Raw genomic sequence first — 12,286 nt, forward strand, 5'->3', positions numbered from 1 at the left:
GGTGTGGGGGAGTGGGGGAGTATGGGGGGTGTGGGAGTGTGGGAGTGTGTATGATTGTGGGAGTGTGGGGGTGTGGGAGTGTGGGGGAGTGTAGGGGAGTGTGGGGGTGTGGGAAGTGTAGGGGTGTGGGGGAGTGGGGTTTGTGTGGGTGTGTATGGGAGTGTGCGGGGGTGGGTTGTGGAGTGTGGGTATGTGTGGGAGTCTGTGGGTGTGTGGGAGTGTGTAGGAGTGTGGGAGTGTGTAGGTGTACTGGGGTGTGTGGGAGTGTGTGGGTATGTGTGAGTGTGTATGTGATGCAAAATAGGATGTCTGATGGATGGAGTTTTCCTTTGCAGTCCTGTGGTCCTCACTTACCAAGTCAAGGCTATTTAATATGGGTAGATGAAGATATTCTCTTGCCTTGTCGTAAGTAGAAGCAGCTCAAAAAAATGTTTGACAGAGCCAATTTTGTCCCAGTGTCCAAGTTCTCTTCTCGTACCCCTTCTTTTTACTTGAAAATCTCTGAACAGCTTCTCAGCCTTGCTGCAGTAGCCCCTGCCATCAGCACAGATCCAGCACCACCTCTGTTCTGAGTACTATTCTGATATGGGAGTCGACTCTGTGTGTTGCTTGTATTAGTTAATGAATAAAGAAACTGCCTTGGCCTGATAGGGCAGAGCTTAAGTAGGCGGAGAGGACAGAACTGAATTCTGGGAGGAAGAAAGCAGAGTCATGGAGAGACACCATGGAGCTGCCAGAATCAGACATGCCAAATCTTTCCTGGTAAGCCACTGCCACGTGGCGATACATAGATTAATAGAAATGGGTTAAACTGAGATGTAAGAGTTAGCCAATAAGAAGTTAGAGCTAATGGGCCAAGCAGTGTTTTAATGAACACAATTTCTGTGTGATTACTTTGAGACTAATCTAGCCAGGCGGCCAGGACGAACAAGTGAGCCCTCTCCTTGCAACACTATTCTTCTCCCCTAACCCTCTAAGGCAGTGGTGCTCAACCTGTGAGTCACAATCCCGTTGTGCTTTTCAAATATCCTATGTATCAGATATTTACATTATTATTCATAATGGTAGCAAAATTAGCTATGAAGTAGCAACAAAATAGCTTTATGCCTGGAGGTCTCTACATCAGGGCTGCAGCATTCGGGAGACTGAGAACCATTACTCTAAGGGGACAGAATGCAGACATGCTTTCTTCAAAGATGGCATGAGGTGAGTATATAGGCAGGCAGGCTGTGACCTCAGTAGGGAGTCCCTTCTTCCCATCCACTCTGATGAGCTGTTCTGACTGTTCGTGGCTTATTCCTTCACCTTAGAATTCACAAGGTGGCTTTATTCCCTAACTTTCATGCTTAGAAGCTTCTGTAGATACAAGGAAAGTAGATTTCGCTTTGAAAGGGTTTAGATGTAGTCCCAGGCCAATGTCCATGTTTAAAATGAGAAGATTCATGTTGTTTAGACTGTCTATAAGATGTGTTTTCACTCCATGTCCTACATAGAACTGTATGTAAGAAAACAGAGAATGTCTCTTACCCTGATCCTAAGAAATTAAGTTATAATACATGTATGGGAGCCCATTGTAGCATCTGGCAGTGTGCCCAAAATATGTTCTTCTATATTTTTGTTCTCATGTAAAGTCCTTACCAAAATGAGACATCTTTTTAGAGACTAATTAATTTTATACCGCTTTTTATATCTCGGCATCTCTACCTAGGCTAATAACAGGACCCTACAAGAGAAGATTTTACAAGTGAATAATTTGGTTGAAGCCTTTGGCAATGCCTGCACTATTATAAATGACAATTCCAGCAGATTTGGAAAATACTTAGAAATGAAATTTACCTCTTCTGGAGCTGTAGTAGGGGCACAGATTTCTGAATACCTTCTGGAAAAATCCCGTGTCATTCACCAAGCCATGTAAGTGCATGCTACATATACCTCAGTTTCTGAGAAATATGTGCAAGAACAATGTTACTTAGCTAAAGCTCTTTCTAACTCCGCAGTTTGTTGATAACGTACTGTGTTTAAGGCACTTACTATAAGAAGTAATCGGACCCTTCACCAGTGCTCTATTTTCATGTATAGTAGTGTCTAAAAGAGGAACTAATAAATGGCCTAATGATTATGCCCCCACCAAGGAGGTACTAACATAGTGGAACACAGCAAGCGGGGAAACCTTGTTTCTCCAGGCAAAAATCAATGAGCAATTTAATTAAAAGATTGGACTGTGCTTCTCTTTTAAACATAACTATTTCTCTTTTTCTAGATAAACATAGATATTTGGATTTTTTTCTTCTTCCTGTGTCTACATAAAAAGGACCAAAGAAAATATTCAGGAATGTTCAGCTGCATGGTTATTTTTATTACTAGTTGATTTGAAGTCATCAATATGACTCATGTTATTTTGGTATTAGATTAAGTTAGTTGTTTTTGGTAGTTTGTAACTAAATGACTAAATCTCTTCCTCGTTTAATGACTCTAAAACGTCCTTGCTATTCTTATTAGAAAATTATAGTTATCTGGTGGGTTTGTACCCTAGTGGTTTTATTACCTTTTTAATTTTATTTATTCTTCCCTCATACAATGCATTCTGACTGCCACTCCCCCCCCCCCCCCGTCAACTCCATGTGTAAAGTTAGGATCTCCCATGTTGATTTCATGTTAAGCACTCCTTCATTACAGAAACATGTCAACTAAACTCATACAAACATAAACTCTTAATAGCACATCTTTTATGGCACTAAGGATCAAATGCAAGGCCTTGTACATGCTATGTGAGCATTGTATCACTGGCTGAGCTCCAGCCCAAGCCTGACATATGGTTTTAAATTGTGTACTGGGGATGGGTTAGTCTACCTGGAGTATGATATTTAGAACTTAAGACCCTCATAGCATCTTGACTCTGTAACCTACTGTGTATGTGATTTAAAGCAGTTTACTTAATTTCTCTATACCCCTGTTTTCACCTTTAAGGTAGGAAAACATGAGTATATCCCTTTCCATGAAGATAATTCTTATAGTAGGGGATTTAACATAGTGAGCCATGCCTAATAAGAATGATGTCGGTGCAGTCAAGAACAGCCATGAGCACAGCCCATCACAGAATGGCAAACATACTTAAAACATTGTGAAGTGTTCTGCAATTTCCATTTTGTAACCTGATTGTTAACATGAACTTTGTAGACAACACTGTTGTGTCATGTGTCAAAAGACTGAGCATGCCTGGTTACCAATGAAAGTGTTAATAGCTGTGCTGATGGTTGCAAATATTAGACACAGCATCCAGTGAATTGAAGATATTTAATGTATGGCAGATAGCATTATTGATATGTAGGCACACCACATATTTGCCTCCTACATGTAGAGAAACCAATATCTTATGCTTGTATAGATTCAACCACATCTTGGAACTCTTTATTCTCGCTAAACAATTTTAGCCTCTCCTGCAGTTGGGTGAATAACTATGTAGGAATAACCTGCTGATATTTCATTGGGGCCACCATATTACACAATTTCACAGCACATTATCCCAGCATATTGTATGGAACTATGGGCCAGAACCATGAAAATGATACCTTCTAGAATTATACGCTGAAGCCCTGGGTTTGTAGCCATAAAAATAAATCCTTAATGATTATTCAAATAGTATGTGTTCAAAAAAACAACACAGGATAATATTCAAGCTTGCTTTGTATTCAATAAACATTTTATTTCCTAAATTATAAGCAACTATTTTAGTTTTACTACATTACTTACAGGAAAAATCCCTTCAAGGCCTTAATTTGCCATTGTGTTGAACTATAATTCTGAAAACCTAGAGCACAAATTACTTGTAGTTTCTATAAAACAGTTTTTTATTTTATGTATATTTTTATGATCCTATTTGTAATTTTTTGTACTCAAAAATTTGCTTACAATGTTATACATGTAACTGAGTCACCCAAATAATCTCTGATTGGATTTCATGCCAACGCTACAGGAGTACCTAAAAAAAACTTGTCCCACTACATAGGAGGATTTCATACATGGTGTTCCCAAAATGGTTAAAACCTCTATTTGTTTCTATTTTAGTTCATTTGAATTGCATTTGATATTCTAAATAAACATTTTATAACCTTTACAAATTAAAAGCGATCTTTCCAGTGGATTTTTAGTTTATGTACGTGGCATATGTATGTTAGTGTGTGGGAGTACATAGCACGGGAAGCCAGCGGAGTGTGTGGGAGTACATAGCACGGGAAGCCAGCGGAGTGTGTGGGAGTACATAGCACGGGAAGCCAGCGGAGTGTGTGGGAGTACATAGCACGGGAAGCCAGCGGAGTGTGTGGGAGTACATAGCACAGGAAGGCAGCGGAGTGTGTCAGGTGTCGTCCTCTATCATTCTTTCTCTTATCCTCTTGAGACAATGTCTCTCAACTGTAAGTTTGCTATTTTTCCCCAAGTTGGCTGGCCAGGTAGCTCTCAGGAACCACCTGTCTCTGTCCCTCAATGTTGGCATTATATTCACATATAGTTTCTTATGTAGGTTCTGGGATTCAAATTTAAATTCTCATGCTCATACTGCAAGCACTCTTCCTCACTGAGCCACTTCTCCAGCTCCATAGGTACATTTTTTTTTGAAATTATGAATTTCAGTGGGCTATATCAATCATGATTATTAGAAAGAAAAACCTGTATTTACAAAGATATGATATGTATCAAAGAATCAAGAATGAATGCTTAGCCCCAGCTGATAGTTAGTCAAGATTAACAAAGGCAAGAAATGATTTGTATCTCTAGGCTTCTGGGGCCAGGGGAAAGAAAACATCACAGAGCCCAAGGACAGCCATGGCTGAGAACAGGGTCTGCCTGCTGGTCTGTAACCCCCAGAAGACTGCATCCTCTACCAGGTAGCATATGAGTAGACAGATCCTTCACTTGCCTCCTCTCTCCACCAGCCAGAGGATAAGAGACTCAGGTCCTGCAGTCTGCCCAGCTGAGCACTGGGGGCTGGGGGCCATAAAAAAAGCAGAGAGGGTTGGAGAGGCCATCTCAGAAGCAGGGAGGAGCCAGAACAGACATGTATCTTGTTTAATGAGCTTGCGCTTTCTTTTAAAAGGATCGATTCTTTCCTTCTCTGTTTTCTCTGCCTCCTTCTATCCACCTTAGCCTCCGACTTCTTTTATCTTTAGAATGCCTTTGTCATGACGGCAAACGAGTAACTTGTGACTTAACCCTTTGTTAAATGTAAGTGATTTTAAGGAAAAATGTTTAAAAAGGGGCTGCTTGAGAGAAAACGAACATATTGAAGACAATGATAGGTAATTCTCATAAATATAAATTATGGATGTATCTGCTAGCTTCCTTCTCTTACGACTAGTTCAGCAAGCATTGATTGGATTGCTCTTCCACACCAGCCCTTTACACGACTCCCTAAGAGTCATAAACTGGCAGGCTTGCTCTCTTCTGTTACGGACCAGTGGGCACTGTGCTAACCGCGCCAATGAATTTGTGTCTCTTGCTGCATTGTCTCTTTCACACAGGAAGAAAGAAACTGGGAGAACAGGCCAGCTAATGCCAAAAGCTGAAGTTTGAACCTTGTCCTCTGGATAGTTTATTCATTCATTCATTCATTCATTGACAAGTATTTATTGAATGTTTACGTGTGCAACATACAGGAGACTTAAAAAGAACTAAGATTTTGTGGGGAGGGAGTAGTTCATTATTTCTTAAGAGTACTGCATGCTTTGGTTCAAACTCTAGTTTCTTCAGAATCAGGCTGGGCAGTGGTGGCGCACACCTTTAATCCCAGCACTCAGGAGGCAGAGGCAGGCGGATCTCTGTGAGTTTGAGGCCACCCTGGTCTACAGAGTATATTCTAGGACAGACTCCAAAGCTACAGAGAAACCCTGTCTCAAAAAACAAAACAAAACAAAAAATACTGTGTGTGGACCTAGGGTCGGAGGAACACCATTTATCTTCACCGAGACCCTGAGTTTGTCCTGGAGCCCCAACCTGGGAACAGCAAGCTCTGTGTGACACTGAACCTTAAGTGAACATTTGATGTGGGCTAAGGTGGGACCTTTGGAGATGAGTTTTTTTCTTGTTGCTTTAACTCTCTGGTTGTTTATCCACTGAAGGTCAGTGCATTTCCCAAAGTAACTCCAGGCCTTATAAAATTGCAGTCTTAGTAAAGTGATAGCAGTAGAGAAATCTGCTAAGTTTGTGTGTCTACGTTTATGAGTCACTTCACTAATTATACATTGCCTCACAGCAGCGCTTTAAGAAGTGACATACAGAGCAATCAATGCGACACCAAGAGAAGAAAGCAAATAAATTATATAGTGTGTTAACCCCAGAGAAGCTTTATTGTTTACTGGTGCCAAATAGACAAGAACTAAACAAAGCTTTTAGCTTTGTTCTAAGTTTTAAAAAATTTATTTATTCTTTGACAATTTCATACCAGTGTGTAATATATTCTTGTCCCCCTCTCTTATCCTTATAGCTTCCCTCATCCCAGCAAGTTCCCAAGCCATTTTCATGTCTTTAGGGTTACTTTTGCTAAGTACAATGTTGTCTGTAATAAACTTCTTGACATCTCAATGGTGTCTGCAACAAGCAACAGATGGTGGCATTGAAGAAGAGAATTTGTGTGGCTTTCTAGGATGGATATGCAGGCTGGGTGGATCTCAGCAGTACAGTGCTTACATAGCATGTCTGAGACCCTAGATTCTATCTTTATGCTACTCAAAATTAAGTTAAAAGGTTTAAAATAAGGGGCGTGTCTGCTCTTGGGGCAGCAGCCAGCCCTAAAACCCTATCTTTTCAAGCACGGTATGTACTCACTCATAAGTGGATATTAAATGTAAAGAAAAGGATAACCAGGCTATTATCCATAACCTCTGAGAAGGTAGGTAGCAGGGAGGACCCTAAGAGAGACATGCTTGGATGCCCCTAGAAAGGGGAAATGGATAAGATCTCCTAAGTTGGGAGGTGGTTGTGAAGGGCAGTGGGGAGGAGAACATGGTAGAACAGGATAGTTGAGTTAGAGGAAGGATAGAGAGGAAGTGCAAGGAAAGATGTGTCTTGATAGAGGGAGCCATTATAGGGTTAGGGAGAAATCTGGTGGTAGGAAAACTCACAGGAATTTACAAGGATGACCCCAGCTAAGACTCTTAGCAATAGTGGAGATGGTGCCTACACTGGCCTTCACCTATAATCAAACTGATGACCACCCTAATAGTCATTATAGAACTTTCATCTAGAACTGTTGGAAGCAGATGCAGAGATCCACAGCTAAGCCATGGCTGAGCTCCCAGAGTCCAGTCGAAGAAAGGGAGGAGGGATTATATGAGCAAAGTGGTCAAAATTAAGATGGGGAAACACACAGAGACAGCTGAGCCAAGTTAGTAGGAGCTCATTAACTCGGGGCTGATAGTTGGGGAACTTGCATAGGACTGAACTAGGCCTTCTGAATGTGGATGCTTGGGCAGTCGGTGGGGCCACTGGCTGTGGAATCAGGATTTATCCCTTGTGTATTAATTGGTTTTTTGGATCCCTATGAAGGTATGCCTTACTCACCCTAGCTATAGGGAGGAGGGGATTAGAATTCAAGTCATAGAGCTTGAATTATTAGGAGATGCCTCACATATATGGGAAAACTGAGCTTCAGAAAGATAAAAAGATGGAGGAGGTGTGGCCATCACAGTCAGGAAGACCTGGTCTGAATGCAGGAGAGCCATGGGTTCTGTGATTTTGGTTGAGATGGGGAGCACTAAGCTTCAGTTTCCTGAATATGTAAAGCAGGAATGATGCCTACCCCAAGGCCTTGTAGAGGATAACTGAGATAATTCAACATTTACCTACACTTGGCATACTGTGTATCTTATTTCTTTTTCTGGCTATCCCTACTGATGTTCTAGAAGTTAAACATTTCTGATTGTTTTGTTCATTATATGTTCCTGGTACCTAGAAAAATTCCTAGAGAGTCACTCACAAATGCTGTGATGTTTAGAGCTACCACTAATGATTCTAATAGTTGAAAACAATGGCATAACAACAGAAAGCCAAAATGTAATGTTCAAGGAAGCCCATATGGGCTATCACAGCTGTTGATTGTTCTAACACTAATATTGGGGTGCCATTTTAATAGTTAATAAATGTCCTTATTAACCATCTTCCTGAAAATGTCTTATTTTTTTCAGTGGAGAAAAAAATTTTCATATTTTTTACTACATTTATGCTGGGTTAGCGGAAAAGAAGAAACTAGCCCTTTACAAATTGCCTGAAAATAAGCCGCCCAGGTAATCCTCCAGGTTGTACTGTGATGGTGCTTTCTCTTTTGATGAATTTTAGATTTTTACCTTCCCTCTCATACTTTTTTCAGGTACTTACAAAATGAGCATCTCAGAACAGTGCAGGACATGATGAATAACAGTTTCTATAAATCCCAGTATGAACTAATTGAGCAATGTTTCAAAGTCATTGGTTTTACGATGGAGGTAAGTACCAGAGATGTTTGAACCACTTTCCTAGTATCTTTTTAAAAGTCTTCGTTAATGATGAGAATTAGCTAATTCACTGGCTGGTTAATATATGCCAGGAACTATGCTCAGGGCTTTATACAGTAGTCATTGCCATTATATGTGCATGGTGATGGGTGTGGCGTTGCTCTGCATGTGTGGGGTATGTGCACATATGTATGCAGATGCATATAAAGGCCTGAAGTCAAGATCACGTGTCTTTACTCAATGGTTCTCTGCCTATGCTTTGAGAAAGGGTCTCACTGAATCTGAAGCTCATCAGTTTGGCTCGCCTGGCAGGTAGATTTCAAGGATCCCCCAACCTCCAACACCCTCTGTAGCCCAATGCTGGGTTACCAGCATACACTGCAAGTCTGACTTTTGTATATATGGGTTCTTGGGATCTTAATTTGGGGGTTCTCATGCTTGCAACAGGTACCTTACCAGCTGAGCCATCACAGCGGCCTCAATATAAAGCCTTTTATCATGTTTCTGAGTCTTCCATATTAAGTACCTTGTTATATTTTTATGTTCCCCTTTAGTTACTTGAATTTTTCTGGAAAATCAACTCACATTTAAGCCATAAATTTAATTGCTGAATTTTCTTATACTATTTAAGTTTTTTCTGTATCTCTAGATTTATTCCCCTTAAATTTTTGTATTTTAGTTCTTTAAATATGTTTATGAATGGCATACAAATTATTAGGTTTCATTGTAGCATTTTCATAATATATATTATTCTATCATTCTTGTTTGCCCATTTATTGATCTCCTTTCCCCTACTGCCCTATCCCTGCAACCCTCCATCCCTCCATGTCCTCCCTCCTCCTTTTTCCATGCCTTCTATTCCACTGCCCTCCCTTAAACTCACACCTGCTTTGATGTACACCTCTTCTCCCTCTCATCATAACCCTCTTTATACTTTCATTTTTCACATAAACACACATACACATACATGTATATATACATTTAAATCTAAACCCCATGTATGAGAGAACCCAGGGAATATTTGACCTTTCTGAGTCTAGCCTATTTTGTTTAGCATAACGACCATTCTATATCATTCAGATAACACTATTTATTCAATTCATTAGCCAGTTTCTTGCTTAATTTATATTTAGGGTTGAAGCTTTACAATTCTTTATGGAGTATAAATATTGATCCCAGTCTAATGTATAGTAGACATTTTTTTCTCCCCATTTTGTAGGTTATCTCATTCTATTTGCTGTACAGGACTTTGTAATGTCATGCAATCCTTCCTTTCTGTTCATGGGGTTGTTTCCTATAAGTGGAGTCCTTACATAAAGGCTTTGCCATGCTGTGGGTTAACATGCTTTGTCTGTTGTTGTTTCAGAAGTTCAGGTCTTACATCTTTTATCAACTGTAAACTGATTTTGAGAGGTTAAGACCAGAAGACTAGTTTTACTTATTTAGATGTGGAAATACGGTTCTCTGGGCATCATTTAAAGAGCACCTCTCTTTCTTTTTTTTTTTTATTTTTTATTGAAAAAAAAAATTTCCGCCTCCTCACAGCCTCCCATTTCCATCCCCCTCCTCCTACTCCTCTCCCCCTCCCCCACTCCTCACCCCCTCCCTCTCCAGTCCAAAGAGCAGTCAGGGTTCCCTGCCCTGTGGAAAGTCCAAGGTCCGCCCCCTTCCGTCCATGTCTAGGAAGGTGAACAACCAAACTGGCTATGCTCCCACAAAGCCAGAACATGAAGTAGGATCAAAACCCCGTGCCATTGTCCTTGGCTTCTCATCAGCCCTCATTGTTCGCCATGTTCAGAGAGTCCGGTTTTATCCCATGCTTTTTCAGTCACAGTCCAGCTGGCCTTGGTGAGCTCCCAATAGATCAGCCCCACTGTCTCAGTTGGTGGGTGCACCCCTCGTGGTCCTGACTTCCTTGCTCATGTTCTCCCTCCTTCTGCTCCTCATTGGGACCTTGGGAGCTCAGTCCAGTGCTCCAGTGTGGGTCTCTGTCTCTATCTCCATCCATCGCCAGATGAAGGTTCTATGGTGATATGCAAGATATTCATCAGTGTGGCTATAGGATAAGGCCAGTTCAGGTACCCTCTCTTCTGCTGCCCAAGGAACAAGCTGGGGACATCTCCTTGGACACCTGGAAACCCCTCCAGAGTCCAGTCTCATGCCAACCCTAAAATGGCTCCCTTAATTAAGATATCTACTTCCCTGCTCCCACATCCACACCTCCTCCATCCCAACCATCCCATTCCCTCAAGCTCGCCCCATCCTTCTATTCTCTTTTCTCTCTCCCCATCTCCCCATGTCCCCACCCCACCCCCACCCCCGTGCTCCTAGCCCCTGTCCAGCAATCTTGTCCACTTCCAATATCCAGGAGGATAACTATATGTCTTTCTTTGGGTTCACTTTCTTATTTAGCTTCCCTAGGATCACAAATTATAGACTCAGTGACCTTTATTTATGGCTAGAAACCAATTATGAGTGAGTACACCCCATGTTCATCTTTTTGGGTCTGGGTTACCTCACTCAGGATAGTGTTTTCTATTTCCATCCATTTGCATGCAAAATTTGAGAAGTCCTTGTTTTTTACCGCAGAGTAGTACTCTAATGTGTATATATTCCACACTTTCTTCATCCATTCTTCCATTGAAGGACATCTAGGTTGTTTCCAGGTTCTGATTATTACAAATAATGCCGCTATGAACATAGTTGAACCAATGCTTTTGTCATATGATAGGGCATCTCTTGGGTATATTCCCAGGAGTGGTATTGCTGGGTCCAGGGGTAGGTTGATCCCGAATTTCCTGAGAAACCGCCACACTGCTTTCAAAAGTGGTTGCACAAGTTTGCATTCCTACCAACAATGCATGAGTGTACCCCTTCCTCCACAACCTCTCCAGCAAAGGCTATCATTGGTGTTTTTGATTTTAGCCATTCTGACAGGTGTAAGATGATATCCCAAAGTTGTTTTGATTTGCATTTCCCTGATCGCTAAGGAGGTTGAGCATGACCTTAAGTGTCTTTTGGCCATTTGAACTTCTTCTGTTAAGAATTCTCTGTTCAGTTTAGTGCCCCATTTTTTAATTGGGTTAATTAGCATTTTAAAGTCTAGTTTCTTGAGTTCTTTATATATTTTGGAGATCAGATTTTTTTTTTTTGCTTTTTTTTTGGAGTTAGCATTTTATTTATTTATTTATTTATTTATTTATTAAAGATTTCTGTCTCTTCCGCGCCACAGCCTCCCATTTCCCTCCCCCTCCCCCAATAAAGTCCCCCTCCCTCATCAGCCCAAAGAGTAATCAGGGTTCCCTGTCCTGTGGGAAGTCCAAGGAACCCCCACCTCCATCTAGGTCTTCTAAGGTGAGCATCCAAACTGCCTAGGCTCCCACAAAGCCAGTACATGCAGTAGGATCAAAAACCCATTGCCATTGTTCTTGAGTTCTCAGTAGTCCTCATTGTCCGCTATGTTCAGCAAGTCCAGTTTTATCCCAGGCTTTTTCAGACCCAGGCCAGCTGGCCTTGGTGAGTTCCCAATAGAACATCCCCATTGTTTCAGTGTGTGGGTGCACCCCTTGCGGTCCTGGTTTCCTTGCTCATGCTCTCTCTCCTTCTGCTCCTGATTTGGACCTTGAGATTTCTGTCCGGTGCTCCAATGTGGGTCTCTGTCTCTGTCTCCTTTCATCGCCTGATAAGGTTAATGTTCAGGAGGATGCCTATATGTTTTTCTTTGGGTTCTCCTTATTTAGCTTCTCTAGGATCACTAATTATAGGCTCAATGTCCTTTGTTTATGGCTAGAAACCAAATATGA

At 41.3% G+C, this 12,286-nt stretch overlaps 1 protein-coding gene across 2 annotated transcripts in view; it reads left to right on the forward strand.

The window, feature by feature from the left end:
- Myo3a (myosin IIIA) overlaps nt 1-12,286 on the forward strand; it is a 189,231-nt gene that overhangs the window by 81,641 nt on the left and 95,304 nt on the right. For both annotated transcript variants that reach the window (XM_041641611.1, XM_041641610.1), the window contains exons 13-15: nt 1,709-1,911; nt 8,178-8,276; nt 8,360-8,474. In XM_041641611.1, the coding sequence (XP_041497545.1) occupies nt 1,709-1,911; nt 8,178-8,276; nt 8,360-8,474 (417 nt within the window). The remainder of the gene's footprint in view (nt 1-1,708; nt 1,912-8,177; nt 8,277-8,359; nt 8,475-12,286) is intronic.

The sequence above is a fragment of the Microtus oregoni genome, unplaced genomic scaffold (assembly GCF_018167655.1).
Source record: "Microtus oregoni isolate MIOR12 unplaced genomic scaffold, Mior012 000070F_ref0000104, whole genome shotgun sequence".
Lineage (NCBI taxonomy): Eukaryota > Metazoa > Chordata > Mammalia > Rodentia > Cricetidae > Microtus > Microtus oregoni.